The sequence below is a fragment of the Sparus aurata genome, chromosome 8, assembly GCF_900880675.1.
Source record: "Sparus aurata chromosome 8, fSpaAur1.1, whole genome shotgun sequence".
NCBI classification, from domain to species: domain Eukaryota; kingdom Metazoa; phylum Chordata; class Actinopteri; order Spariformes; family Sparidae; genus Sparus; species Sparus aurata.
This window is the reverse complement of record NC_044194.1, coordinates 20845609-20873279: the sequence shown is the minus strand read 5'-3', so window position 1 is coordinate 20873279 and position 27671 is coordinate 20845609. Positions and strand designations below refer to the sequence as shown.

Genomic DNA, 27671 nt, shown 5'->3' with positions numbered 1-27671 from the left:
GGGAAATTGCTGACATCAGAACAAAATGGCACCAATGTCTTTTATACATCAATTTGAATTACGTTTGCATTGTTCCCCAATAGGCTGAGAGTTTTATAGCCCTATGAATAATATGAAAAATGCAGGTTATTTGGTTTCAATGCAAGCAAGGATGTCTGTTGCTGAAATGTTGACAATCTGGAGATGCAAGCTTCTCATCCAACAACAAAAATATGCTACCATGAAACTATAAAGCCTTTCCGAGTAAGTGAAAATGAAAATGTTCTCTATGCAGTCTTAGCTTCTACAGGGAAGTTAATATACTGTAAATCCTCATTGTAAAATGTGTGTAAAATCAGAATCCGATGATACGCTGATCAAAAGCTCCTGGTAGGGTTCGCATCAATATCGAGATGTTGATAATATTTTTGATATCAGCGTGTATTTGTCTAATCAATGCAAAAGTCACATCTCAGCCTTGCAAGTTACACTGTGGAATTGGTCTTTCCATGTGTTTGATTAAGCAATTTTAGTTTTTTGAAGCAACATTATGTAGAAATTGGTAAATACAAATCCAGGTCTGGTACAACTTTATGTGTTGAAAACTGATTCATGTCTTGAAGTAAACATGTATTAAACGCTGTGGTCCTACGCTCTCATTGAGGATACATTGTGCAGAAACAAGTTATAGTGGTGCAGAGTGGCTGAGACAGAGATACCTTTCACCCTATAACAAGACACTGAACCATCAACATGATTCTGAGGTAAAAACGTTTCATCTTGTTGCTTTAAAGTCCAGAAAACTGTGAAAAATGTCCATCATTCTCTTAGAGCCCAAACAGACTTTGCCCGTTTCATCTTACAACAGCCCAAAATAAAATACATTTAAAATGAAAAACTAAACACTAAAACAACAGCAAGTTTGTCATATTTGAGAAGCTACAAACAGCAAATGTCTGACGTTTTTTTTAAATGTTGTCAAGCAAAAATGGCAAAGACGCTGTTTTCTGTCGATTGAATAGAATAAAGGACAAATAATTATTATATGCTTTGATTCACAGCAATATCCCTCTGATATAATCAATTTGTAGGGTCTTCATACACTTTGCTCTGGAACTGGTTTATTTAACTTTCGATTCACTGATCATATAAGAAACCAGGATTACAGTTGTCCTGTAGTTTTTAACTTTGTAATGAAAACTGACTGACATCCACAGTTAACCCACCATCCTTTCAACACATCACGACTGTCACAGACAACCACCATGTCAAAGAAACCACAGCCATGTCAGCTTTCTCTCTTTAGTCAAGCCTCATCCGAGCCTGCTGCTGTGACAGCCAGGCACTCTCTGACATAAGGGCACCCTCCCTGAGAGCGACTTGTAGGGAATTCATTTTGTCAAAGTGTCAGTCGCATCAAGCATCCAGTCACAGAAGTGTGTCAACACTCAGGAGGAGGAAAGGGCAGCTACAGAGACTGAATGACAGATTCTCCTGGAGACTCTCACGATACGATGCTTGGTCAGATTCTTTACTGTGGGGCCCTTTTCCTTGTACATTTCCTGTGTATTTACAAGAGGCATTCAAGTGTGTGTGTACCAGAGTTGAAATCCACTTCTGAACACATCTAATCAGATTTCTGGTTTATTTTAGCATCTAACATTTGTTTAATGTACTTTTCTGCCTCCAATTTCTACATGAAGCTGGAGGCAGGGCCATTTCCTTTTCCTCTGTCCAAAAATAATCTCGCTCCAGCCCTCAATTGTCTTATTTTCAGTTTATGCTGGTTGGTAATGTGAAGCTGGCTCACACTCTTATGCCTGGCTGCATGTGGCCAACATTTATATTGCTTCAGGCTATGTATTCAGCCATTTTGGTATTTAAAAACTATGCCTTCTCTTGCCCAGAATACACTTGGCAAGAATATCTCAGTCAAATGCTGCCATGAATACTGTACAGTACAGTAATGGAGAGCAATTGCACATGTTAACATTTGGTAGTTTACTGAGGAAAAGTGTGAGAAAAAATTAGTTCTTCAAATGATCAGGAGCATCAATTCCAATCTAAAAAGGTATTTTACGCACTCACAGATACATTTTCTTTCTAAGTATCAACTCCTTTTTTTGCCTCTGGACATATACATTATTATCTTTGCTTCTTACAACCTCTTACACCATTACAGTGTTCCTCTCTTGGGAGTTATTACCTATGACACTCTGCTCACAGTTATTTCTGGTTTGCCTTCAGATCAAGTTCAACACTGAAAGCTCATTCTCATTCCCTCCTCTGCAGGAAATCATTTTAAGCAAATGCATTACCTGTCCTAAACTAAAGATAACAGGGATGGCACTTCTATAATACATTTTCTTTCTTGTTGTCTTGTTTCATTAGTTAAACACATTATTCAGAACACGTTTGGAGATTAGCAGGCGATCACACACCTCGCCATCTAAATATTTGAGTAAGGTTTAGTCGGTTCAAAAATTAAACCAGAGTCAATTGTGAGATTTTAGAAGGTGAATTATGAAATTACTGTGTCTGTGTATGTATAGGTGGAGGGGCAGGCGTGACAGAGCACTTTGTATGTCTACGTGCGTGCGTGCATGAGGATGAGGCAAAGGCTTTCAGACAATCTGCTCCATTCACCCCCCACCGGGCCACCAGCCCAAATCCATTTACATCCCTGAGCCGTTGTGAGTCTGACAGCCCTGCACGCCCCTACACATACACACACGCACGCACAAACACAATACAGAGTAAAGTTAGTGTAAAATCTTCACATGCAGGTTTCCGTGCAGACAGGTGAATGCATCTGTGATGTGTGGGTAACTCGGCTCATGCAGCGCTGTGAGTCTGCAACTGTGCCATGAACTTTGTCACCTGTCACTCCCCATCAGCTTTTATGGCCTATTCAATAAATCCTCTCAGTAAATTCTGTGAAATATAGCCTGCTGTCTGTTGGAAATTATTCATCTCTGAAATAATTTCCCAATTTCTTGCAGTTTTATCAAATATTTCAGCGTATCGACATCAGTCAGTTAAACAATGTAGATACGCCCACTCAGAAAACATTTTATTTCCAGTCCTCCACCCAATACCCACACACAACTACATCAGTACTCTGAGTCACACACATGCCGACCCCCATTAGGCTTTCACGCTCACCTCATGCCTCCATGGTTGACTGACACAGCTGGCTTTTGTTGGGTTAGCGCACCAAACAACGGAGTCTGGTAAAGGACTTCCTCGGAACGCGAATGAACACCTTGTCATTTGAATGTAAACACACTGAATTAAACAAAGGGCTGGGGGCGGAGTCTGGCGGAGTCTGGCGGAGTCAAAGAAGAGTCTGTTGACAGGTGAGGTGATCATTAACTTGCACAAGGACTTTTACTGAGTTCAAAGAACAAACTTCATTATACTGTTAATGCTTCTATAAGTCTAATGTGGTTATTATAGAAGCAGTTTGAATTTCATGAGCCACATTTGATGGTTTACAGAGAGTCTCAAATAAAACGGTTTGAACATTTTATAATTTCATTGGAGTGACAAATGCAATATTTAAGCCTTACTGCTTCTTCCTCCAAGAGAAACTAAGATCTAATTTCAGTGCTGTCAGTCTGCTTCTTCATATCCTATGAAATGTTCCCTTAATATCTCAAATGTAGAACCATTTCCCCCCTTTTGTCAGTGCAATGTAGGTGTTAATTTTAATATTCTACTCAGCAGTCGGTCTTTTCATACAGAGGCATATGCAGTAAAGGGAAAAATCCCCCAAAGGACTGTAAATCTAAGAAGAGGATTAAAAATCAAGATGAGAAGATGGGAAACAACACAAATGACATTGAAGCACCAAAGAACACTGACAAAATAAAGCACTGAAAGATAATATATAATGCAGTCAGTAAATAGTTCATATCCAGCAGCTATCCTGTTTGTTTCATCTAAATCCTAAGCATGTTGAACATTGCATTTATGCAGAATAGATAACACATTTGACCTGAATGCATGAAGTGGTTGGGCTACAGGTGGAACATTCATGGTGTGAGTCAGAGTACTTCACCGTAAGAGAGTAAGAGTGGGAGTGAACAGCGATGGTTAGTTTGTTTTGGAGCTCAGGGCTGTTTCCTGGATTCCTGTGCACTCTCTCCCTATCTCGCTCTCTACCATGAGCTGGCTGATCTGACAGGTCATTGACCTGCCCAGTGGTCTGAGGTATGACTCACTCATCAGCTAAATCCCTCTGCCCCCCGGTGCAGACCACCCCGATCGCTCCTGCTGCTGCTGCACCATCTCCAGCAAATACACATAACTAACCAATGTGCACACCATGGATTGATGAAGACAAAAAATACCAAGCTTTTATAATGCATGTGCACTTGTTCACATACACACTATGATGATTCATCATGCTATTCTTTTTTAAACAATGTCCTCATTACTCAACCACACAGAGAATTCATTAATAACTAGTAATGGTGAATCAGTATTCTGGTGGTTGAGCTCGAGCAGCCTTTAGAGGTTAGAGGCTATTACAGTATCCGACAGAAAAAGAGGCGTAGGCAGGGGTCTGTTCTCCCCTCAGGGAATGAGGATTGATGGTGTTCATTTGAGACTGGGTCACATCTGAAACCTTGTGATAAATGTAATGATGTCATTACTGCTGCCGGAGGGGGGGTAGACCAGGGACATAATGGAAGAAGACCAGTAAAGTCTTATGTAATCTGTTTAAATCAAGTGTTTTTCAGAAGAAAAAAATTTGAAAACAGGTTGTATTTTTTCAAATACAGTATGGAGAATAAGCTCAACAACCTGACTGTAGGAGTGTTTTTGGGAAACATGATAACAACTCTTCACTCTGCCACTATTGTCACACTGACCAACACACCTGCCTATTCACTAACTTGTTTTATTCTGCACAGGCAAAACCAGTTTCCTTGTTCTGTTCAAGCTGGGCGCCAAACAAATGTTCCTGACGAACCAGTTTGGTCACAACCTCTTGCTTTGGAGAAGACTAAAAACGTTAACATATCGGCTTGCTTGAAAACAAACAAGGCTGTATTTAATCGGACTCATTGGATAAACAACTTTCGCGACTGGCAATCCAAATTTTCCCAACAGCATGCAAAGCATGACCTCTGAGAGAAACCAAAGGTTAAAGTGATTAGAATCACTTTGATCATACATGGTAAATGCACAGATTTGTTTTCCTAGTACAAAAATCTAATTAGCAACACGATCTCAAAGCAAGAAGTGACTTCAACAAGTTACTGTAACTGCACAGAGAGAGTTTGGTCACATGTTGGGGTTGTGATAGCATACCTGCAGGGTGCATGGTAGAAGGGATATCCGGCGTGAGGTATGTGATTGCAGTATCCAGACTGATTCCACATGGTGCTTCTCTTGTTCCACGTGATGACAGTTCAAAAGTGTGGCCGCTGTTTCTTTCTCCTTTCTATTTCTAGTGCTGTGGAATCAGACTGCTGGGAGTCACATTAATCAGTGTCTCTTCTCTTGTCTCTTGAGTGGCTCCATGGGGAGAAAACGAGAGGTGGTGGTGGCTTTGAGAGGAGGGACTACTGAGAAGATGAGGTGAGAAAATGAGTTAAGGGGGCTGAGTCAAAACAGAGATGGGATGATGATATCAGATGAGTCAAGTCTGGTGTGGTTTACACACCTGGAAATAAAGTCTGCTCCTGCCGCCCACCCCCCCCAACAATGCCACAACTACTCAGCAGAGTCTCAGAAGACTGCCCCAGGTGAAGTCTGACATCACAGGATGCTCCTTTAATCCTGCCTCGAGCCGGTCATTTTCCCTCACATCTCAGGTGTAATCAGGTAAAACAGATGTTGTTGAGGTAATCTTGCTGAGATGTATCTTTTGCCTGTTAAATCATGCGTAAAACGTGTCTCCACCTTGCATCTTAATGATGGGCTTTCGACCTCTCAGGCGCAGAGCTACATCAGACAGTGTTCAAGATAAGCAGAAGATTTCAGAGTCCTCCGCTGTTCCAGCAGTCCCTGATGCCAAACAGGAGCTGTTTATGTCTTTTACACATCCAGTGCATTCTCTCCAAAGTTCACAGGCGCCAAAAATCCATCTCTTTCTGACATGAGCTGGTTAAATCCACAGCCCCTGCATCCCGCCACTGTATCTAGTTTGTCTCTGAGGTAGCCGGCTCCGGCACAAGCGCTTATTTCCCCAATCACAGGCTTCCCACCGGCTCTACAGTCTCACGAAACAACAGCGGTGCACGGAGCTGAATGACTGAGCATACTCACAGACAGGGCGCGAGAGAGAAAGAGAAAGAGAGAAAGAGAGAGAGAGGAGAGAGAGAGAGAGAGAGAGAGAGAGAGAGAGAGGAGAGAGGGAGAGAGACACTGAGACAGAAGAGAGAGAGAGAGGAGAGAGAAAGAGAGAGAGAAGAGGGAGGCAGCAGGGAGAGAGAGAGAGAAAATGAGGAAGAGGTAAACAGAGCAGAGCTACATTCCTTTTCCCGCCTCATGCTCATCTGGCAGGATATACACTGCTGAGAGGAAGAGAGAGAGAAAATGTGTGTGAATGTGAGAGAGAGAGAGAGAGAGAGAGAGAGAGAGAGAGAGAGAGAGAGAGAGAGAGAGAGAGAAGGAGGACAAGAGGCAAAGTGAGAATGAGGAAAGAGAGACCATGATGGTGTTTACATGCACACAAAAAATGTGACTGCAATGTAATTTGAGACCTGAATGCAAACCTGGCAGAGGCCATGTAAACAGCTTTAATTTGCCAGGGCAATTATGATTGTAGTGGATTGCGGTTATGTAATCACAATAAAGTATTTAAAGTACTCTGGTTTTGTTAAGGCCAGGAAGATAATGTGTACACCCTAATTACATGAATGAACAATTTATGCAAGAAAAGATGCTGGTGTAAAGTTTGTCGTATGAGATCAGAGGAGGAAGTTAATGAGCTCATGTCACAGCAGGTTTTGTCACATTTGCCGATTTGATACCTGAGTCTAACTCACTTTTAGATATATAAATAAGTTTCCTAGACAAAAGGTTTTAACAACACAGGTTGTATTAAGAAGTTGTCAGATTTCAATGAAACCATATGGAATGATATGATAACATTATGCTATGATCAGTCATCACTTTTTAATGTAATCTATAACCAGGGTTGCAACTACAGCCCCATTCACACTGCCATTTGCATGCAGGGATCCTGCGCCAATTCTCTGCCTCCACCTCTGTGTGAAGGTTTCAGATGCGGCAAGGGATGAAATTTCGCTCAGGCTGATCCACCTCTGGAGGCAGTATCAGGGCCGAATTATTGGCGAAGTAAACCATTGTGAATGGATAAGCAGGCGGCGCGAAACGGGGGTGTGTCGATCGTACAGGTCCTCACTCAACTTAATAAAGAGAAATTTCCCACAAAGCAACGTTACACGACCAAACAATAGTAACGTAGTCACTGTAACTGTCTTTGGCAACTTGAGGAAAAAATATACCACAGCTGTACATGGAGAAGCGTCTGTCCTCCTGTCTGTCCTCCCGCCTGTCCTACCAATTCTTCGTCACATTTCTGCCCGAAAAACAGCACCTGTCACCGTCAAAAAACTCTAACTCACCGAGCGTTTGTGATGAAAATATATCACTGCAACCGTCAGCCCAAAATGCAAATATATCCATTACTTATTTCACCACCAGTAATACAAATCCACATAAGTGATAGGCTGGAAACCAATGGCTCAGACAGATACATAGAAAGGAGAGCTCACAGCAGTCATAGTCTGTTTTTAGTGCACAGCAGGTTATTCACAGCAGCACACAGTCTGACTCCAAAACCTCCCAATCAGCACATGAAGCCTGCAGGTGAGAGGTCACCTCTGTGTAGCTAAACAGAGATGTGCTGTCTCCCTGGAGAGGTGGACTACTCCAGTGCCCCACTAAGCAGAGCACTGCTGTGACCCTGCTGCAAGGACGGCTCTGCTGCACCTGGGGAACGGCTGGTGACACAGGCGTGAAGCTGGCAAAATGACAGCTTCACTCACTGTGGGTCAAAGTCCTCGTGTAATCTGATATGAAGACGGAGTTTGCATGGGAAGGTAGTGACTTGAAAGTTAAAAACATGTAGCAAATAGATTAGCTAATGAATAGTTGTTTTCCTTTTTTGTATTCACTGAAGGGATTTCCTCTTCACAACCCTGATAACTTCACAACCCTAACTACTAACCTGATGATGAAAGTTGTTAATTGGTGCAGTGTGACATGAGCTCTTACCACAGAATAAATACAAAAGGGAATGTTTACTGGTTGAGCTTTTCCCTTTGGAGCAGATAAAGTCATTCCTTTTTGACATCTTACATTCTTTTATGACACTCTTACTATCATCTTGCATCACTGTCCCGTGTGAAGTGAAAATCCCTCAGCCTAATCAGAGCATGGGCTCATTTCGCAAGTCTGTGGCACTCACATTTGCAAGAAACAGTTTTTGATCAGCCATGGAAAAACACTGCCAGGGAATGTTTGGTCATGGCATTCATCAACCACTTAACAAACTTTTATCAAGAAGCGTCATGCAGATTTGATAAGTGTCCACACCATGATGATGATTCAACTAATTATAGAAACAGATTAAGTAGTGAGTCCTGTTGCATTGGAATATCAAACCACACAGAAGTTAAAGTGACAGCAAGAGCAGGACAAACCTTGCTGAGATATTTATTAAAGGTGCAATCTTTTAGACTTATGGACATTTCATTTTGAAAAAAAGGTTTGATTAGTGCCACTGGCAGGGTTAAAACCTGTTAAATGCACTAAATCAGATACATTTTGCCAAATATTGTGGAGTCACACATCCCTGTCTGATGACCTCTGACATCATCCAGACTTGAATTTATTCACACAGCCTGAAGGAACATCATCAACTGTGCTGTAATGGGCTGCTTACATCAGGTCTCTTTGCTGTGGTGAGAGCACAGAAAGAGGGGAAAAGGGGTAGGTAAAGTGAGGATGGTGGCTGAGAAGCAAAAGCAGGGAGGGGGGAGACAGAATGAGAGAGGTAGGCAGGGGGTGAGGGATTGGGAGGGGATGAAAAGAACAGAAGAGGTAAGAGGAAAGGAGGGGGGCATGTCCGTCTCCCGCTGGTTGTTTTTGTTGCAAAATTTTATTCCGGCACAATCTAACCAGGGCTGCTAAACAGAGGGGACCCTGCTTCTTAGTTTTCTCCATCCTCGTCTTTACTTTCCTTGTCTGAAGAAGCAGGTTGGCTCCACCTTTGCTTGTTTATCCACCCACACACACACAGACATGTGAGGAGGATCTTCTGCACAGCCTGACTGACAAACAGGTGTATGTCACATCACAGGATGTAAGGTACACATAAAAAGATCGTCATGTGCAAACAGATGTAAGAAACATACAAATGGCAATCATACAAATACAGAACATTTATATGGATATACAGCACATGCAGACACAGCACACGTACAGCGGTTGCAGTCTTGCAGACAGCTGACAGCTGTGTTGATCGTTATGTCAGTGGGTAAGATGGCAGGAGTGTGATTGGCCCTGCGGTTCAGCTTATCACACTTGTACAGTCCGCACCCCTTCCTAGCTGCTCGCCTTTAAATCTACACAAACACACTAACACACAACCTACCTACACACCTCTGCCTCTGTTTGCCCGCTGTCAAGGTCAAATCTGAAAATAAAAAAAATAAAAAAAACACTCACCTTCCATCCTTCCCTAAGTGCAAACTACTGCCCAACGGCACAAACACAATACGTCTAGTTTTTGATCGATACCATTGATTTAGACATAACTTTATATTTCTGGCTTTAAAATCTAACTCTGAAGAACATTCTCTGCTTTTTGGCAGTACAAGCTCCAGGGCCTGATATTTTCACCTCAAAGATGGTGCCGTCTATTCAGAAATCACGAAATAACTTTTCTACCCACACCTGAGTAAAACTTTCACTTCCTGTCCCCTAATCTGCAGCATAGAACATGGTTCTTGGTCTCCTCACAACATATCTGGAACTACAACTAGCTATGTTCAGGGTCAGATGCTTGAAACAAACTTAACCCAGTAGCTCGACTGAGGAAGCTAGGCTGGACACAATAACCCCCAAACTCCACTGGGAACATTTGTATCACATTTCAGGAGCTGATCACAGCCACTCTAGACTATACTTGTGGTTCCAGGATTCAGGAGTGTCCAAGAAGGGCTCATCAGTCTGCTCTACACACCAAGTCAAGCTGCACAGAGCAGATCAAGCCAGATAACAGAACAGTAGAGAGCATCTGGTCAAATTTCAAAATAAAACACCCTGTGCAGACTTGGATCTACAGCACAACAAAGTCACTATATCAATAATAAACACACTTTAAAAAGATAAATTCTTTTCAATCAGAAACTGTTGAACTACCTAGGCTACTGCATTGCGCAGCAACTATCTTAAAAAGTTACCAAGTGCAAGTTTAATTTGTCCACTTCCACACACACAAACTTTCTCTCATTCCAAAAAGAGATAAAATCTCTTGTTCTATCATTTCCCCTCCACTTTGCCTGTGCTCACTCTCTGGTGGGACTTTATATTGGTTTTCTCAGGAGACCTTGATCGATCATTTAGCTGGTCTGAACTCAAGGAGAATCTGCTAATAGCACAAGATGCATGTCTCTGGATGAAAAACAGATTAGAGTCCATAAAGGGGAACAAGAGTCGTGTGTGTTTTGGACTGGTGCACGTGTTGTATCTGAGAAAGATGGAGACACTTCTCTGTTGGATATACTATTATCTGACTCATATAATTCAAGAATGTGCTCCTCCGTCTTGGAGAATTTTTGCTAGAATGATGCAAGAATGTGTGTGGTGTGTGTGTGTGTGTGTGTGTGTGTGTGTGTGTGTGCGTTTATGTGAATATCCCGGGAGATCTTTTGATCCAGATTCTTCAATCTTCAGTTACACACACAAACATACACTAACACACACTCACACACGCAAACATGCAGCCCTACTATTAATACTCTTTTCTCTGAGCGCTTTCCTTTCATCATTCCTTGAGGCCTCACATCTCTCCATCTTCTCCAGCTAGAATATAACACCACGATTAGAGGAAATCTTTAATATGCTGCATCAGATCCAGAGTTAAGAGGAAGGAAAAGATACTTTCTTCAAACGACTGGGATTGACTGGATTTGATCCCTTCCCTGTATCTGATAAGCATTGCATGCTTTGGTGCTGAAAAACAGGAGTCAAATAGAGATTCACACACCCTGCGGCACATGTCTTTGCATTATCAAATCAAACAGTGAAAGAGAAATGAGAAGACTTTCCTGTTGGCAATATTTTAGCACTTGAAAAGGGCTTAAACTATTTAAATTTTAATGAAAATGTAGATTGTCAAAATAACATGTTGAATCCGATTAATTATTATATAAAAATAAATTGTTAAATCAAATAACACAGATTAATCGCGCTCTGTGATGCCCTTCAATCCCAAACGTCACTGAGCTGATTCCTTTCATGATCCACAGTAGCGTGGTTAACATGCTGGAAGCGAATGACAAAACTTGCATACTGAATGGAAAGGAGCAACATTATATGCAATTTATACAACAATGAATTTTCATCCTTTGCATCACTTCACGCCGGAAATAGACATCAGTGTTCCACACAAATATACTTCACTTGGGCAGTCTGCCCAGGAAAATCAACGGCAGCCCAGGTATATTTGGTGACCATTGACATTTGGTGACCATTGTAACATTTTATACTTCTATTTTGACTAACTAGTGGACAATCTGTCCTCGCTAGACCCCTCCCATCAACTGTCAATCATACATTAGATAATCCCTGGTGGACAGACATCCCTTCTGTAAACACATTGATTGGGATGTGACCTCCCCTAGTTAATGTGGGCCTTCTTGTTTCACACCTGCTGTTATGACAAAAGATTCATGGGTTAAAAATTCCTACTGGAAGAGAGAAACCTCAAAGGAGAGAAACAGAAAAGCCAAGGAAAATGCTTGCAGTGTTTGTGCACTAATTAAAGCAACACTATGTTATGTCAGCAAACTGTTAAAGCGATTCTGAAGAGCAATATTTGAGATTTGAGTGTCATTCTCAGGTCATCAAATACCAAAGTCTCTTTTATTAGTATTCAAAGTTTCTTCTCACTGCAAATATTGGTAAAAAAAACAAAAAACAAAACAACCCAGGGTAATGTTCATGTGTGTGTGCCTGCACAAGCTGCCATGTGAAAACAACATAATTGTAGATTACAACAAACGTTTAAGGCACTGCAGCTGGATAAATGTTTTGTTTTTGTATTGTTTATGTAATGAAAATATGCAGGTTTCATTTTGTAGGCTGCTGTAGTCTGATTATTGGAAGGACTTTCTGAATAAAAACTTGACTTTAAATGATGAAAAAGTAGCCAACTGCAGTAATGTAGTGCATTACCATCGGCCATTGAGGCCAGTGAAGATTCACACCTCCACATACACACACACTCTCACACACACACACACACACACACACACACACACACACACACTCTCACACACACACACTCTCTCTCTCTCACACACACACACACACACACGTTTCTATGTTGTGATATTATTTATGACGAACTGGCTACAGGCTCTTCACTCACATACACACACATGAAAGCCCTATTGGTATGCAAGGAGACGAACACAGTCCACAAAGACAGAATGAAACTGTAATGATCCTGTTGAGAGAATTGGGCTGATGCAGGAGTAAATAGTAATGAGATACAAGATGAGAATTAAAATATGAACAGCAGCGTATCAACCTGTAGGTTATGTAAACAGACACTAAGGATAATTGTATCACTGACGTTGCCGTGTATGTGTGAAAAGGTATCGTTTAATAGGTATGGACTATCTTAATGAGATCAGCTGCTGGTACAAATAGGACACTAATGCGCATCATATTTATCCAGCCCAATACACAACACAGGGCTTCACTCTGAAAAAAAAAACATCTCTTTATGCATTGAGACTTTAGTATACAAAGGAAAGAAGCAGCATGACTCTCCTCTTTTGTAAATCAAAGCACATAAGCTCATTCTCCATCCACAAAGAGGCTCAGGTTCAAAGACGAGCCGCCACACAGACAGACCAGAGGATTTCACTTTTTTCCAGACAAAAAAGTGAAGAACTTTAATTGACGTTTTCATTTTACTGTGAAACATAAGTAACACAGGTAAAAGAAGTGTACTTAATGTGGTCTTGAATACGTGCTTTTGAATCTCTCTGAATACTTTTTTTTCTTTTTGCTTTGGAAAACTTGCTGTCCAGCAGAGGTTGACAGAGTCCTCTCAGTCCGAAATGACAGGTTCACTAACTGGGCACCACCAGATGTTGATCAACTCTCTGAAGGCAAAATTACCAGCAGCTCAGTCTGTTTGTCCAGCTATAATACTAAACCTGGTGTCAAATTTAATTTGGGAAGCAGAGAACTTGACCCAGTGTTAGAAAATGGAAAAATAGCAACCTAAAACTACACTTAATCTTGTTTGGATTGTCTGGTGCTTGTCAGAACCTGACAGTTCATTTAAGTAGACGGAAACATTCAAGTTAAACATTCAGGATATAACATTAGCAATTAACATTTCTGCAAACCACAAATATGCCCATGGTTGACATTTGTAGCAAACATGGCAAATCAGGCCAGTGTATATTTTTGAGGACACCTGGGAGATGTTTCAAGCCTGTTTTGTGGTGACCGAAACAGGTACTCGATTTTTTGTTGTGACAAGAGAGAATATGAAAATGCATCCAAAACAAACATGGTTTTAACTTATCTGTGGCTTTGTAGAAACGCACTGAGCTAACATTTATTCCGGTGATTGCAAGCCATAAAATGAATTAAAGGTTCATTCTAACACTAATAAAAACAGGACTATAATTATTATATATTGTATCTCAGTTTTTGTTATTTCTAACTTTTAAGTTTCAAAGCTGAATCCTGATTGATTCATTAAGTGATTTGAGAGAACCTGTTCAGCAAAGTTATGACTGACTTCAATGAAAGGATGTATTGATACTCTTTCAATCCCAACCCTACTTGAAGAGTTTGGCTGATGTTAGGCATTGTGTACTGCGGTGTGTGTGTTTTTGATTACTAACATTGGGGAAAGACAGAAATACAGATTTTTTTGATATCCCTCACAAAAAAAGATGCATTCTGAATGACTGTAATGACTCATCGTTAAGTAATAATTAACATAGCCACTATCAGTTGTATTTGAGGCCTTGCTAGTTTCAGTGTGGAAGTTGATAAAACACAATTTGTAGAGTATACACCTTGGCTGACAACAGAGGAGGGATCGATGATGCATGGCTAAATAAAACCCAAGAACATCCTCGATACTGGCCAGGGTCATACCTCCCTATCAGATAATATTTTCTGTAACCCTGCAACTCTTCTGAAGATGGAGCAGCAGAACCACTTTCTATCTTCCATCAATTTAAAATCTAATCTCTTCAAGCACCACACATCACCCTCCACCTCCTAAATCATTTTCGTTCCTTCATTTCGCTCTCTATTACCAGCACTATCACATGATCTCATCTTAAAAAAAATCATCCCTTCAACCACATTCTAGTCATACTGTCAGGTCAGTTCAGCTCTATTACTTGCTACCACTGTCCTGTTATTTTAATGATATTAAGCTGAATTAAACTGAAATTAATCTTGTTCTCTTGGACTATTCTATGGTTCAGTGCTTATGAGTGTCAGCTTAAAACTGCAATATGAAAAATCCTCCTTTCATATCAGGGTTTCTAAATTATTACACAGCCACTGCTTCTCTTGATACTACCAATGATTGCATGATGAATACTGTCTCAGTAGGCCAATGGAGAGAAGTAAACAAAAATGAGGATTCATTAGCTTTCTCACAATGTAGTGTCTGGAAATCAGGCCCTACAGTGCATTTGATCTGCTCTAGTTAAAAGCATCTCAGAATAATATAAAGTGCAATCTAATACAGAACCCTTGCTTCTGAACTAATGCTCTTAAGTATGATATTGTGTGGATCTCCTTCTGCATTCACTTAGGTGCTGATTGCAATGGTAATGACCACCAGTCCCCTGCTGCTTGTCTGTGGTGGAGGAATCAAACAGCTCAACCTCCCCACCCAAAAGTGACCCCTTTCAGTGAGCCTTCAAAGGGCCTTGACAGTGACTGCCAGGAACTGAAGAAGAGCTCACTGTCAGTCCATCACTGGCGGGGGTGACACCAAAGGAAATTCAAGGTTACACTTCACTGTTTCAACTTAAGTGTGAAAACGTGTCAGTGAAGATGTCGGGGACAGACAAGTGTTTAGCCTTTAGTGTCTGTTGATTAAACTGCACCTAGCATCTGTTCAGTGGTCTCATTTTTCCACCATGGCTATACTGCACCTGCTTGCAATGACGCATTCGTAAGTGTGTAAGAAGTGTAAAAGGAGAATTACGCATGAGCAAAGGGTAGGAGTGTGTTTAATGGCATTCAGGCTCTACAAAGCACTTTGCTTTGAGGGAAAATGGGGAAATTCTCCACAGACTCATCTTTCTGTCATCACCTCCCCATTGTTGGGAAATGTCACATGGTCATACAGTTAAGGTCAATAGTTGATTTTTAATCACAGGCAAATTTGACAGAGCAGAACTGCTGAATGGAGAAGTCTCGGGTCACTGCTTTAAATGTCTACAACAATCACCAAAAGACGACAGCGTATAAAAAGACATCCATCCTTTCTATAAAAATGGTGAGAACAAATGCACATCTGTAACATGTAGTGAAAATTCTTTATTGCATAAGTTAAAGTCAAATAAAATAAAGGCAACTGCATATTTAAACTTTAATGCCCTCAAGATCTTGAACTGTAAAAGCGCATCATCAGCAACATTCAATATTGACTTTTAGTCTTTAGGAAAAGTTGACTGTGTCTTGTAACCAAGGACGTCATTATGAGTAGGAGAGAATTTTAAGAAAATAGAGAGACATGTTGGTCGGCTCATCTCAGTCGCCTTCAGTTATAATAATGAGGAGTGATCTTAACGAGCAGCAGTGAGCAATGCTCAGGCTTTTTTTATGTGCTGAATTTTGCCTCTCAGTCCACATAAAGGCTGCCATATCATATTGGCAAAGGTTGCTGGGGCTCTAGGCAGCCTGAAGCTAAAAACAATGCCTGCACACATTACTCTGTGTTTATAAAAGTAACAGAAACTTAGATTTGCTGTTTTTATCGAAAGCATCTGTTCTCTTAAAAGACAAATGTCAGTTGAGGATAAGACGATGATTTTTAAGATCAGTAAACGATAAAAGAAACTAATGATTTTACCAAAACTTATCAAGTCCACGTGTCTTTGCTGTGTGGCTGGCAATAACAGAAAGACAGTTTCAATTAGACAGATACAGGTAATGTCCACACTCTCAACCAAGGAATTAAATCTTATATCAGTACAGAGTCGTAATAATACTATAAAACTGGTATAGGTTTATAATAATTCTTAAATTAATTCTAATTCTTAAAATTAAGTAGACTAGTCTACACTAATCTATTTTTTTCTGTCTTCTTACTTACAACCCTGATTCCCAAAAGTGTAATGTGAAATGTTCCAAACAGGTGGTTTTGGAGTGTTCCACAACTTTCCCAGTCTTTTGTAACTGCTGTCCCAACTTGTTCGAAATATGTTTCTGGCATCAAATTCAATATTAGGATGTATTAACAAAAAAACAATGAAGTTGATGAGGTCAATAATTAGAGATATTGTCTTTGTACCGTTTTAAATTCAGTATGTGTTAGAAAGGATTAGTCAGTTATGACATTCTGTTTTTTTGTGGTCGGCCTTGTAGTTTGGATTTACATATGAATGAATTTCATGTGCACCAGTTAAAGCCATTGTCTGCAATGAAATGCTAATGACCATTTGGCCACAAATTAAAACATCTGCATAAACAATTTGCATTTGTGATTATGATTTGCATGAGTAACAAGCAGTTAGTCAGACACATTATGTCTAGACTCCATACCAGAATAGCTGTGTGGAAGGTGTCTTTCTAAGTAAAGGGCAGAAAAGTCACCTTCCATAGGGAAACAGATGTCTCAGCAATATAGTTAAACAACAGACTAGATGCAACTCTGTTTGAGTAATGTGTATTACTACCAATGGTTCACTGTGTCCACAGTGTCCTGCTCTCCAAAATCTCCAGCTGGGGTCTGCATATCTCATAAAAATTCTGAATGATTAACAGGGAGACTAGATTTTGTACCATTGTGTCAGTTCTCTCCATGAATAACAAGTTGGATGAATAGAGGAGTAGGGATTGTACTACTGCTGCGACAAACAGACAAATATTTACTGGTGTGAGCTTTTCCAGTGTGAGGATTCACTGCTGCTTGTAATAACTTCAATGTTTTTTGTTGTTTTTTTTTTTTACAATTGACATTTTTACAGGCAGTTATTTTATTTAATACTGGATTTGATTAAGCTGATTGAGTTTAAATTGGTAATGAAAAGAGCCATTAGTTGCAGCCCTACTGTACAATGTCCACCGCTAAAAGCTGGCAGTAAACAAATGCTTGCCATACATCAATATACACAACTGTACCATTAAACTTTAAATACGGTATAGATTTCAGTGGGAAACTAAATTGTACCAACTGCTGATTTGATATCTTCAAGAACACTACATGCTGCACAAAATGAAAAAAAATCTCATCATCTCTTATACTAAGGTGTAAAATCTATTCATAAAACAGAATTGGGGAAAAAAAAACAAGCATTTTTTTTATTTAACTGCCTCCCACCAGTGTGTGGAATATGATTACAATACCCCAGGGGATTGGACAAAAGCAATCCTTTCACTAATGGACTGCTTTTACTGCTAACCTGATTCAGTCAAACACACAGTGCTTGGCGGCAACCAAACAGCCAATTCACTACCTGAATACCAAACAGGCTGGCCAATGAGTAGACAGCCTGTCAGGCAAAAACACTGACACAAAATGTGTGACTGAACGTGTCCCAGTGGCTTGGCAGACTTTTTTGAACTGCATACATGGATTTAATGGACTGAGTGTTGCAGAGACAATGCCAATAAAGTCAACTGATCTTTGTCAGAACTACAATAATACTGAAACCTGCAAATTATTGTGATTAAACAGATAAAGATTCCTAAAAAACTTAAAACAGAAACAAGTTGACGTGATTTTCCATCTTATCCCGAACCCTTCTTCTTTAGTGTCTGACGTTCATATGTGATAATAACCCAATGTTTCAAAAACAATACAAAAAAAATATCTGTGATCTCTGAAAGATACTGCAAGAAATCTTGGTGTAACACTGGAATCAGATCTAATGCCATAGTCGTATCAACGCAAGTGTGTTTTCTCTCACTGTACTGGTCGCTCAGCATACATGACAACTTATTAACTGGGACAGCTGGTCAAGGGTGCACCGATGTGATACACCAGATTGGTATCAGCACTGATACTGACATCATCAAGTGGATCAGGTATCAGCTATGAAATAATGATTCCATATAAAATATGTCTGTTGTCAATTCTATTAAATCCAAATAATATGCCATAGTGGACAGCATGCAGTCCACTTGTTAAAGGTGAGCATTGTGTGGAGGAAGCTTGCAGTTAATTACGTAGCCAATCAAAACCAACTAACACCAAACAACACTGCAATATCTCCCGCTCTCTTTCTGCAAAGCATGTGTGACTGACAGTAGCCGGGAGGTGGTGAGCAAGGGCGGATTGTCGGATAGTTAATCGATCCTGGCTGGTGATAAAATGCTAAAATGGGTCGTTAAAATATACTTGGGTGGACCGCAAGAAATCTGTCCACCATTACTCTTAATTTAGTCCGAAGCATGTTTTGGGAGTCTGGAGTGGAGTAAATAAGATGTTTAAGAAATTACAGCCTGAGCCAATGACGTTGATCTTCCACAGGAATTAACCAGCACCCACGCATGAGACTGACTACATAGGGGACTTTGTTCCGATACTGAAATGACTGCATAAACAAATCTGACATCCAACCAGGTAAAACCCTTCAGGGAGACTTGGTGTCAACCACTTGCCATTTCTGTCATGACTAAATCAATATTATTACCGTGGCTGAGTCAGAAAGCTTCACAAAAGGGCACCAAGGGTGGGGTAGTGTGAAGATTCAAAACTCCAGTCCTTCCCATTTTTATGTTACAGTAATCATCGACAGTGTCACATCAAGAGAGAACTAAGTAGCTAAATCCTCCTGTTGAATAATTGACTACATCTACATACAAAAGCAACAGCCCTCCACCCATGACAGATATCGAAGCTGACAGATTTAGATGCCACCAGAGAGCTACTCCCACCACCGGTGCAGGGAGAAACAGAGAACAAAGTGTTTCCAGTGTCAAACATGAAACATTCTTGTAATGATGTGTTTGTCAGGGCTGTCAATTGATTCAAATATTTAATCACTATCATGTACATAGTTAGCTTGTGATTAATCGCAAGGGTTAGGGTTAAAGAGATAATTTTGTTAGAATTCAAAGTACTTTTACCCCTTTACTGTACTCAGCTGAAGTTACTTCAGCGCCTCCATTAGTTGTGAGCTCCTTCAGCAAACAAACTGCAGCCGACCTGCTGCTAAAAGCTAACAGCTTAATAGCTCTCCCTCTTCCAATTCCAACACGTTTTTTGTTCACAATGTACAACAGGGTGCACATCCCATCAACATAAGTTCACATTTTGGTTTCAATATGTGGGTCTCATGCTGAGTAACCAGCCATTGATAGTAACTAGCCCGGACACAGCGTTGTGGAAGACTATAACTAGTATTGGTATGAATCTTTGGCAATCTCACAATTTGATTCCAATTCCTGGGTGTCCAGCAGTGAGAGATTTTGAGATAAGACAGACTAAGCAACAAGTTATTTTCTCCACCAAAGTTTGGTGTTGCAAGCTGGTCATGATTGTTACTTCACTTCAGATACTTCACATTCTTAATTCATTTTTATTTTTTATAAGAAGAACACTTTACACAAATGAAACTGTGTAGAAGACAAAAAACTGTCTCGTTAAATAAAAGAAGTGCTTGCAACCTCTGTATTTTTGAAGGTGAACTACAAGATAATTCTAGCTTGTGCGCGCTGTAAATTACCCCGGGTGCTGCACTGGCCTCCCAGTTCACTTCTGTCTTTTTCGTTCCATCAACATCATGCTGTTCAAGAATCTCAATTCTTATGTTAATCAAACCTCTGAGTTTCTGAGGATGGGTTCTGTCAATTCAACAGCTACAGTGTACATTTGGATAGTGTGTGTTTACACAGGATATTATAATAATAACATAAAAATAAAGTAGTATTCTTGACTCACCGAGGCCAATGCCGCTCTTCTGCACCAGAAGTTTCTTTATGTATTTCAGTGTTCACTGATTCACTTTTCACTGATACTTCAAAATATAGAGAGCAGCCCGACAGCAGCACTTAGAAGTTTGCAATATTTTTTTTCTTGACCTTGTGAGTAAGAGGTATAATGAGTAAGTGATAATGGGCTTTTGTAGACCAACAACTAGAAAGTGAAAAGACATTTCATTCTTTGCAGCATCAATTTTGACCATGGATGTGCAATATTCATTTTCAGGATTTAGGTGTTCGTCAATATTTCAAAGCTGAGGTGATGATAACAGCACACAATAGAGAGAAAGACCGTCTTTGTCGTACAACTACACTGCAATACAAAAATCACAGTGGTTCAATCACAAAAGCATATTAAGCCGCATTACCAGCATGTTCGATTGAATAATCTCTGTCATTTCAAGGTCTGAAGAGTATTCTTATTTGGCTATTTGGTCATTTGAAACCTGGTTTTGAATGGTGAACCATCATCTAGTCTGCATCACAGTTTACTTTGAGAGAATTTCAATGAATATACCTTTCATATCTGGATAAAAGAAAGCATCTATCTGTCGCTGTGCTGCAGCTCTCCACCAGACTTTCATTTCCAGCCACTGTGTTTGATTAAGAATAAATAAACCTTACACTCGAGATGGGTCATCAGCCAGCTGGCATGTTTAGCCTCCCAGCATAGCCTGCATATTTACCATGTTCGGCTCTCTAAATGTAAAATACTGGTACTTGGATTTGATGCAAATTCTCATACAGGTGTTTTGAAATTCAAATTGTTTCTGGGGGCACATGTGGAAATTCAATTTTTAAGATTCCATCTGGCCGCATATTTTTTCTGACGTTGTGAAACGAAGAGCATCTTTTTTTTAAAGAAAAGATTCTGTTTGGGCATCAAAGCATTCGGAACAAGGTAGTGCATATTAACTTATACTGTGCTTGGGTGTGTACCAAACCCCATAGAGACAGAAGAAAATGGGAGATTAATGCAGTAATATTCTATAATTTCTTGGAGAATACATCCTCTTCTGTCATCCCCGTTTCCTCAGTCTACCCTGTGTCTTACTGTAGGAGGCAATCCACCTTCTTTATGGTCTGACCAGCTGAGTGAGGCTAAAGAAGTGCTGAAAATGCCAGTAAAGCTGTCATTCGGCTCTCGTCGAGCTGTATTAATCTTATGTTTGCTTTTAGCTGGCGATCAGGTTGAGTGTGTTTTACAGCAAAAACTCCACCCGGTCAGACAGAGCCGCAACTGTGCGTTTTAGATGTGCGTATGTTCATTTCTGCAAATTTGAAGCCACATAACTCTCACCAGGACTCATCCACAACCTGCACAGTGATTTTATGATTTTATGTCTCTTATGTTCCGTAACAATCCCATAAAGCTGACAAACTAGAGTACACACAACTTGTTTTATTATGTACAAGGCGATGTAATGAAGAGCAAAGTACCAGAGGGAACAGTGTTTCTGCCGGAAACCAAGAGGTTTGGGAGCTGTAATCCACGTCATGCTCCTCAGGCAAAACACAGACAACTCCCTCAACACAAAAGACTCTTTATAGAGGATCAAACTGACACAAGAGTGGTCAATGTTTAGCAGTGTTGAGATGTAGTATTTTGTGACAGGCTTACCTTGTGTCACACGTCAAATCCCATGTGGAGAATTCATGATTATCAAGATTAGTGACTACCTTGGCCGTCCCTGGCCAGGCAGCATGTCGTTTGACGTGAACAAGCTCATGCCCGGCCTCCTGTGTGGGGTCAGTGCTGCAGCAGGTACCCATCCTTCCACAACAAATGTATCTTGTTAAAACCTCACGTGTAGTCGCTGGGCTCTCTTGATTCCTTTTTCCTCGATTTTCATCTTTCTATAAAAGTATCCTCTAGAACCTCAATAAAAATTCACTGAGAAGGGCAGGAGAAATTCAGATCATCGAAGATATGCTGATGCTCTCTTTTATTTTCAGATGCTCTTCTCTCAGTCCATTGCTTGCCACTTTCCCAACCAGTTTCAACCCTTCTATCCTCTTGTCCCCGACCTCCCCAGTGCTCGTCACATGATTTCTCTCTCTCTGGGTTGCATTGCTAATGTTTTAGTGGCCTGGCCCTAGCAGCTTTGCCCTCCCTTCTTACAGTGACAGAAGTGTTACTGTCTCCCACGAGCAGCCAGACTTTGTAAGAGACACAACATTGTATTAACCATCTTGTTGAATTTCTCACTCAATGGTTGCATCTATGTCTTTCAATCCCTCCTTTGTGTCTCTCCTCCTTTGCTCAGTGTTGGACCCAGATGGACACGCCGCTTCTTCCACTCCCAAGCTTTTTCTTTTGGTCCACAACAGTCACGTAGAGAAGGGTGAGACAAGCTGGTCCTATGCTGTGGAGATGTGTGGGCTTGTCATGTGGAAAAAGTGCAGCAAGCTTTTGGTCCATGTTTCCATGTGTGGGCTCTACATTTCATGCATTTTTTCATATCTGACATTTTTGGTTTTAATGGCACGTCATATCAAAGTCCTTTTAGACAAGTCTTGTCACTCAGCAGCTGTCTTGGCGACACCCCCAGGCAATTATTTTGGGCCATCAAGACCAGCTGACAATCTAAATGACTGGGCAGAGGGCCATAACTTCCCTTTCATTGGACATAAAAACGGCATGTATAGAGTCATCAGTCAAAGCTTATAAAAAAAAACTCGAGAAAAGCTTGGAGACTTTGCGGCACAATAAGGCTTAAAATGCTTTTCTTCCCACAGGTTATACTACGACTTTTCATGCGCATGGTTTCACATCACCAGCTTTTTGGTTCTCTTCAACCCAGAGCAAAGTGACGTGACGCTGTCAGCTCATCCCACAAGAGCATTTGAAAAAATGCAAGTTTAATGTCTAGTGTTTGAATATTATTTTGTGCATTAGCATCATATCGTCCTCTTCCATGCCTACAAGAAGTCAGTCTCGTGCCACACCAAACTGGTTCAAACTGTCATGAATCTCGGTTGTGCGCTCTTATCAACTGGCTGATGTTTCCTGGTTCAACTGTTATAAAGCAGTCAACTGACAAAATCACCATCTTTGGTGTCACTGACTTTTTCATTCAAAATGCTACAAGTGGTTTGCCTCTGGTCATGTACTGCTATACCATGTGTGCAGAATCTAATGGAAAATATTTTGATCTATGCACATCTATAATTAAACAGGCTCCTTTTCATCAAGCCTCTGATCTTATGTTGTATCACCCTGAACCCAAAACAGTTGGAATGCTGTGTGTATCAATCAGAATGCAATCATTTTCAAACAAACCATGTTTACAGACGTATGACAAGCTCCCTTTCATATCCAATCATGACACCATCACATGTTATCAATGAACATGTTTACCTGTTGTTGTTATCATTTAACAACTTTTCATGGTCTGTTGTTGCCCCTGTCTAAACTTGTTTAAAACATGTTGAATAAATAGTTTATGAGGTGAAACATCAAATATATTATATCTTTCTACAGTTTTCAATTGAGTATAAATCAAAAAGGATCAGCAAACTATTACATTCTGTTTATATTTGTGGTTTACACAGCGTCTCACCTTTATTGGAATTGGGGTTTATCAAATTATTAAAATTATTTTCTATCAAATTACAGAAATCTGTGCTTTTCAATGAGTTTGCTGTTTTTTTAAGGCTTTACTGCCCTTTACTGCACATTTCTGTTCTTAAGATCCACATAGTGCCGTTTCATGATATGGATTTTTGATTCAACCATATCTTCAAGTGCACAAATCCTGCTGAATTGTTTACTGACTGCTTCTTTCATGAGCTGTGAGGCAGTGTCAGGCTCATGCGCGCAAGTGTTGCACAACTGCTATTTTGAGAACCAGATAAAACAGGAAAATTGAACCAGGGAAAAATCAAAGGACGGAGGAAAAACAGAGTACAGTGCAAGAAAGCACATGGTGTTTTTAAATCCCTTAGAGTGTTGCTCAGAGGTGGAGGGGGTTGCAATAATTGTTCAAGGCCACAGGAAGTCAGACTGAATAAACACAGGGCACTTGGCTGGAAGAAAAAGAAACTTGCACATTGTAAAATAAAAGGTTGCTCGACAAAGGATTAATTTCATAGACAAAAATACTCCACATATAACAGGAACACAGAGTGAATATGCCGTATGCTCAGGATGATCCTCCAAGACCAGGGCTATATTCATGTTGTTTCTTCATCAAACTGTTAAATGCATGCTTTAGAAAGGTTTTATCACTCAAAAAAAGACTAATCTGACAACGACAAAAGACCAACGACAAAATATTGCACTTGAGCCCACCAGTACAGAACTTCTAACAGCCGAAATGCCGCAGGTTAAGTGCTGTGGTCAAATACTACCATGTAACACTACACAATCAAAATAATAAATGATCCGCCTCAGTGGTTAGTGTCAAGTATCAGCAAGATAAACATGACTGGTTAACTCAACTCGTGCCTTTTCCAAACAGAAGATTGTACTTCATGATGCTCTTAAAGAGAAGGAGATGTGAAGGAAGGAATCACATCTACTGTAGAAGTTTTTAGTGCTGTCCCCTAGCACAATATTTTTTTTTCCTCTTATTTTGAGGTTGCGAATCCCCTCAGAGTGGCTCATTAGCACACCTCTGTAGTCACCTCTGTCTCCCACTGTCACTCTGACGGCAACAAAACATACAACATACCCCTGCCAGGTTTAAAAGGGTCCTCATTTACGCATCACAAATCTGTAATTAAGCTGTATTCAGCCTCAGAAGCTTGAAACAAAGTTAGCGGGCTAGCTATATTGTAGAAGAAAACGCAAATTATAACAGGCCATTCAAGTCCACTGGCCAAGCCCTAATCAATGCAGATGATTGGCGGAGTGGAAGACAGGGAGAAAGAAAATTGTCTTACAAAATAAACCCGAAAAGCCTAGCCCAAAGCTTTATGCAATAAAACGGCCCGAAACCAAACCAACAATGACGACAAATGAAGCTCTAGCGTAAGTTCAGAGAGACGACTACACTTTTGCATGGTCAGTCCTTAGTGTGAGGGGTGGTTGAAAGGATGGAAAGAGAAAAAAACTGACACTCATTCATAATTGCCTCTCATTATTTGGAGCTGTCTTCATCAGCTACTAACATTAGCCGGGCACATCTATCCAATAGCACAGTGACACACCTTCAATGTTAACCTATCATCTAGCTGCTGTGCTTTTAAATATGATTGTTTCCTGCCTCTAGTTCATTCATGCAGCTGCTTTCGACCTCCACATCACCGCCCAGTAGTAACAGAGTCATCAGCTTCATCAGCCTGTCTCAGAAGAGTCATCAACCATCACTACCACCAGTGTCTGGACTCCATGGGAGGGGGGGACAGATGCCCTTCGATCAGGAAATCCCCCTGTAGAGTCTAGGCGCCAAAGACTTTCTGACAAGACTCATTATCTCTCATCATCTGCTGCAATAAACATTTTCATTCACTCGCCTCTGCTGATTGAACTACAGGTTTGTTGCCACGACCCCTTGGGTTTCGATCAGGTCCAACTTAATGTAAAATTCTATGAACTTTTGTATCATATTCCTTTTCTGAGAGTAAAATGTGCATTCACATTCACCTTGGCATATGCACAGTGATGTGTTGAAATCTATGTCTTAATTCCCCATCACTGTCTTTTGGACTTTTGTTACATTTCATACCCTGTCATCCTTTCATCTGTATTCAGGTTTCTTTGCTTCATGCTCATGAACACAATAACAAGTCTGCCTTTTTGCAAACACTGTATTGTCACAACCCTTTCCCATTTTTTAAATAAAAGATTAAGACTGAGGGTGTGACAGCAGGAAGCAGTGAGTGGTTAATGGTCACTAAATTGTAAAATAAATCCTGATCGAGTACAGTGACAATGGAAAAAGCATGCATAATTCTGCTTTCTGGCATAACATGCCAGAAACCAATTGCAGCTGTTCCCACTGAAGATAAATCAACAATTTTCATGATGTGGTTGACATTTTAATAGATGGTATGTCTGAGTGAAACCTCTTTTTCTGGATGTGAAGGGGTGACATTTAAGTACAATTTGTAGCAAAACCTTACTTGAATTTTTAAAGTGCTCTACCTTTTATCAAATTTAGTTTTAATGATAGAAAGGAGCCACTCAGCTTTTAAACTCTGCACTATTGCACACTAATTATGAAAAAGACAAGAAGGACGAGTGAGAATGGCAAGTGTGCTCAAAACAAGAAAAATTTTCCTTTATGATAGTGAAATGGGATCATACCATATCACTGATCAAGCTATAAGTTTTAAACCAAAAGTTTAAAGAGTATTCATTGTAATGTTGTGGTATTCATTCTTTAACAGTGGCAGGGTTTTTTGGTAGAGCTGTCATGTAGATGTGTAGGTTTTCAATAAACTTTCCCTGAGCTCTTTGAAGAGGATGTGAGACACTTCATTATTTTCTGATTAACTTTTTGGATGCAAGTGGCAATTTGTAGAGCACTAAACAACTCCCTCAGTGCATCTATTTGTGCATTCACATAGGTAAACAGATAGCTGCACAGCATTCTCACATCCAGTCTGTCGCCCTGCTCTGTTAAAGCTTCTCACCGAACTGTGTTTTACTCACACTCTCTATGAGAGATTAATACTGCAGCCACTGGGCAAGGTTAAATATTCAAGACATCTATTTTCAGACTAACCTCAAAGAAGGTATTCAACATACACAGACATGTGGCATTCTAAAAATGACCCTGAAGAGTAATCATTGTATCAATAACAAAGGAGAGCAAGAGGAAGACGAGACAGAGAGAATTAGAAGAAAACAGCAGTAAGTGTTGAAATATCAGATGGTCAGAGGTGCACGGTCAGGACAAACATTCATTGATGGGAAAGACAGTGTGTGCAGAGTATCATCTAATTGTCACAACAATTGTCTGTCGCTCCTATGAAGTGTACGGATGCGTCCTCAAACATCTCTAAATCCAGCACATTTCCATAAATAACCACAAACCACAAACAAACTGAGACACAGATAACTTACCAGACAAGACCTTAACACCACAAAAAAAAAGCTGCTAATCAGTAAAGAAACTAACTGGACTTAAGAGAAAAAATCATTGACACAACTGATAAGATTTATTCTAACAGCACAATAATTACCCCATCTGCTCTTGAGAGATTAATCGTGTCTAAGTGGACTAGGGTGGGATGGAAAAGATTTACTTTAGAGTAACACAGAGCGAAAAACAAACTGCATGATTTCCTTCTTAAAAGAATCGTTCGACAATTACGAATGT

At 40.3% G+C, this 27671-nt stretch overlaps 1 protein-coding gene across 9 annotated transcripts in view; it reads right to left on the bottom strand.

Moving 5' to 3' along the window:
• Window positions 1-27671, bottom strand: part of LOC115586358 (pleckstrin homology domain-containing family A member 7-like) — a 140536-nt gene that overhangs the window by 99628 nt on the left and 13237 nt on the right. The window contains exon 1 of one of the 9 annotated variants that reach the window (XM_030425327.1): window positions 22022-22422. The exons of 7 other annotated variants lie outside the window; for them this stretch is intronic. In XM_030425327.1, the coding sequence (XP_030281187.1) occupies window positions 22022-22173 (152 nt within the window). In that variant the 5' untranslated portion in view covers window positions 22174-22422. Of the gene's footprint in view, window positions 1-5301; window positions 6304-22021; window positions 22423-27671 lie in introns of those variants that run through there. One more of the 9 variants, XM_030425329.1, reaches the window with a different exon arrangement.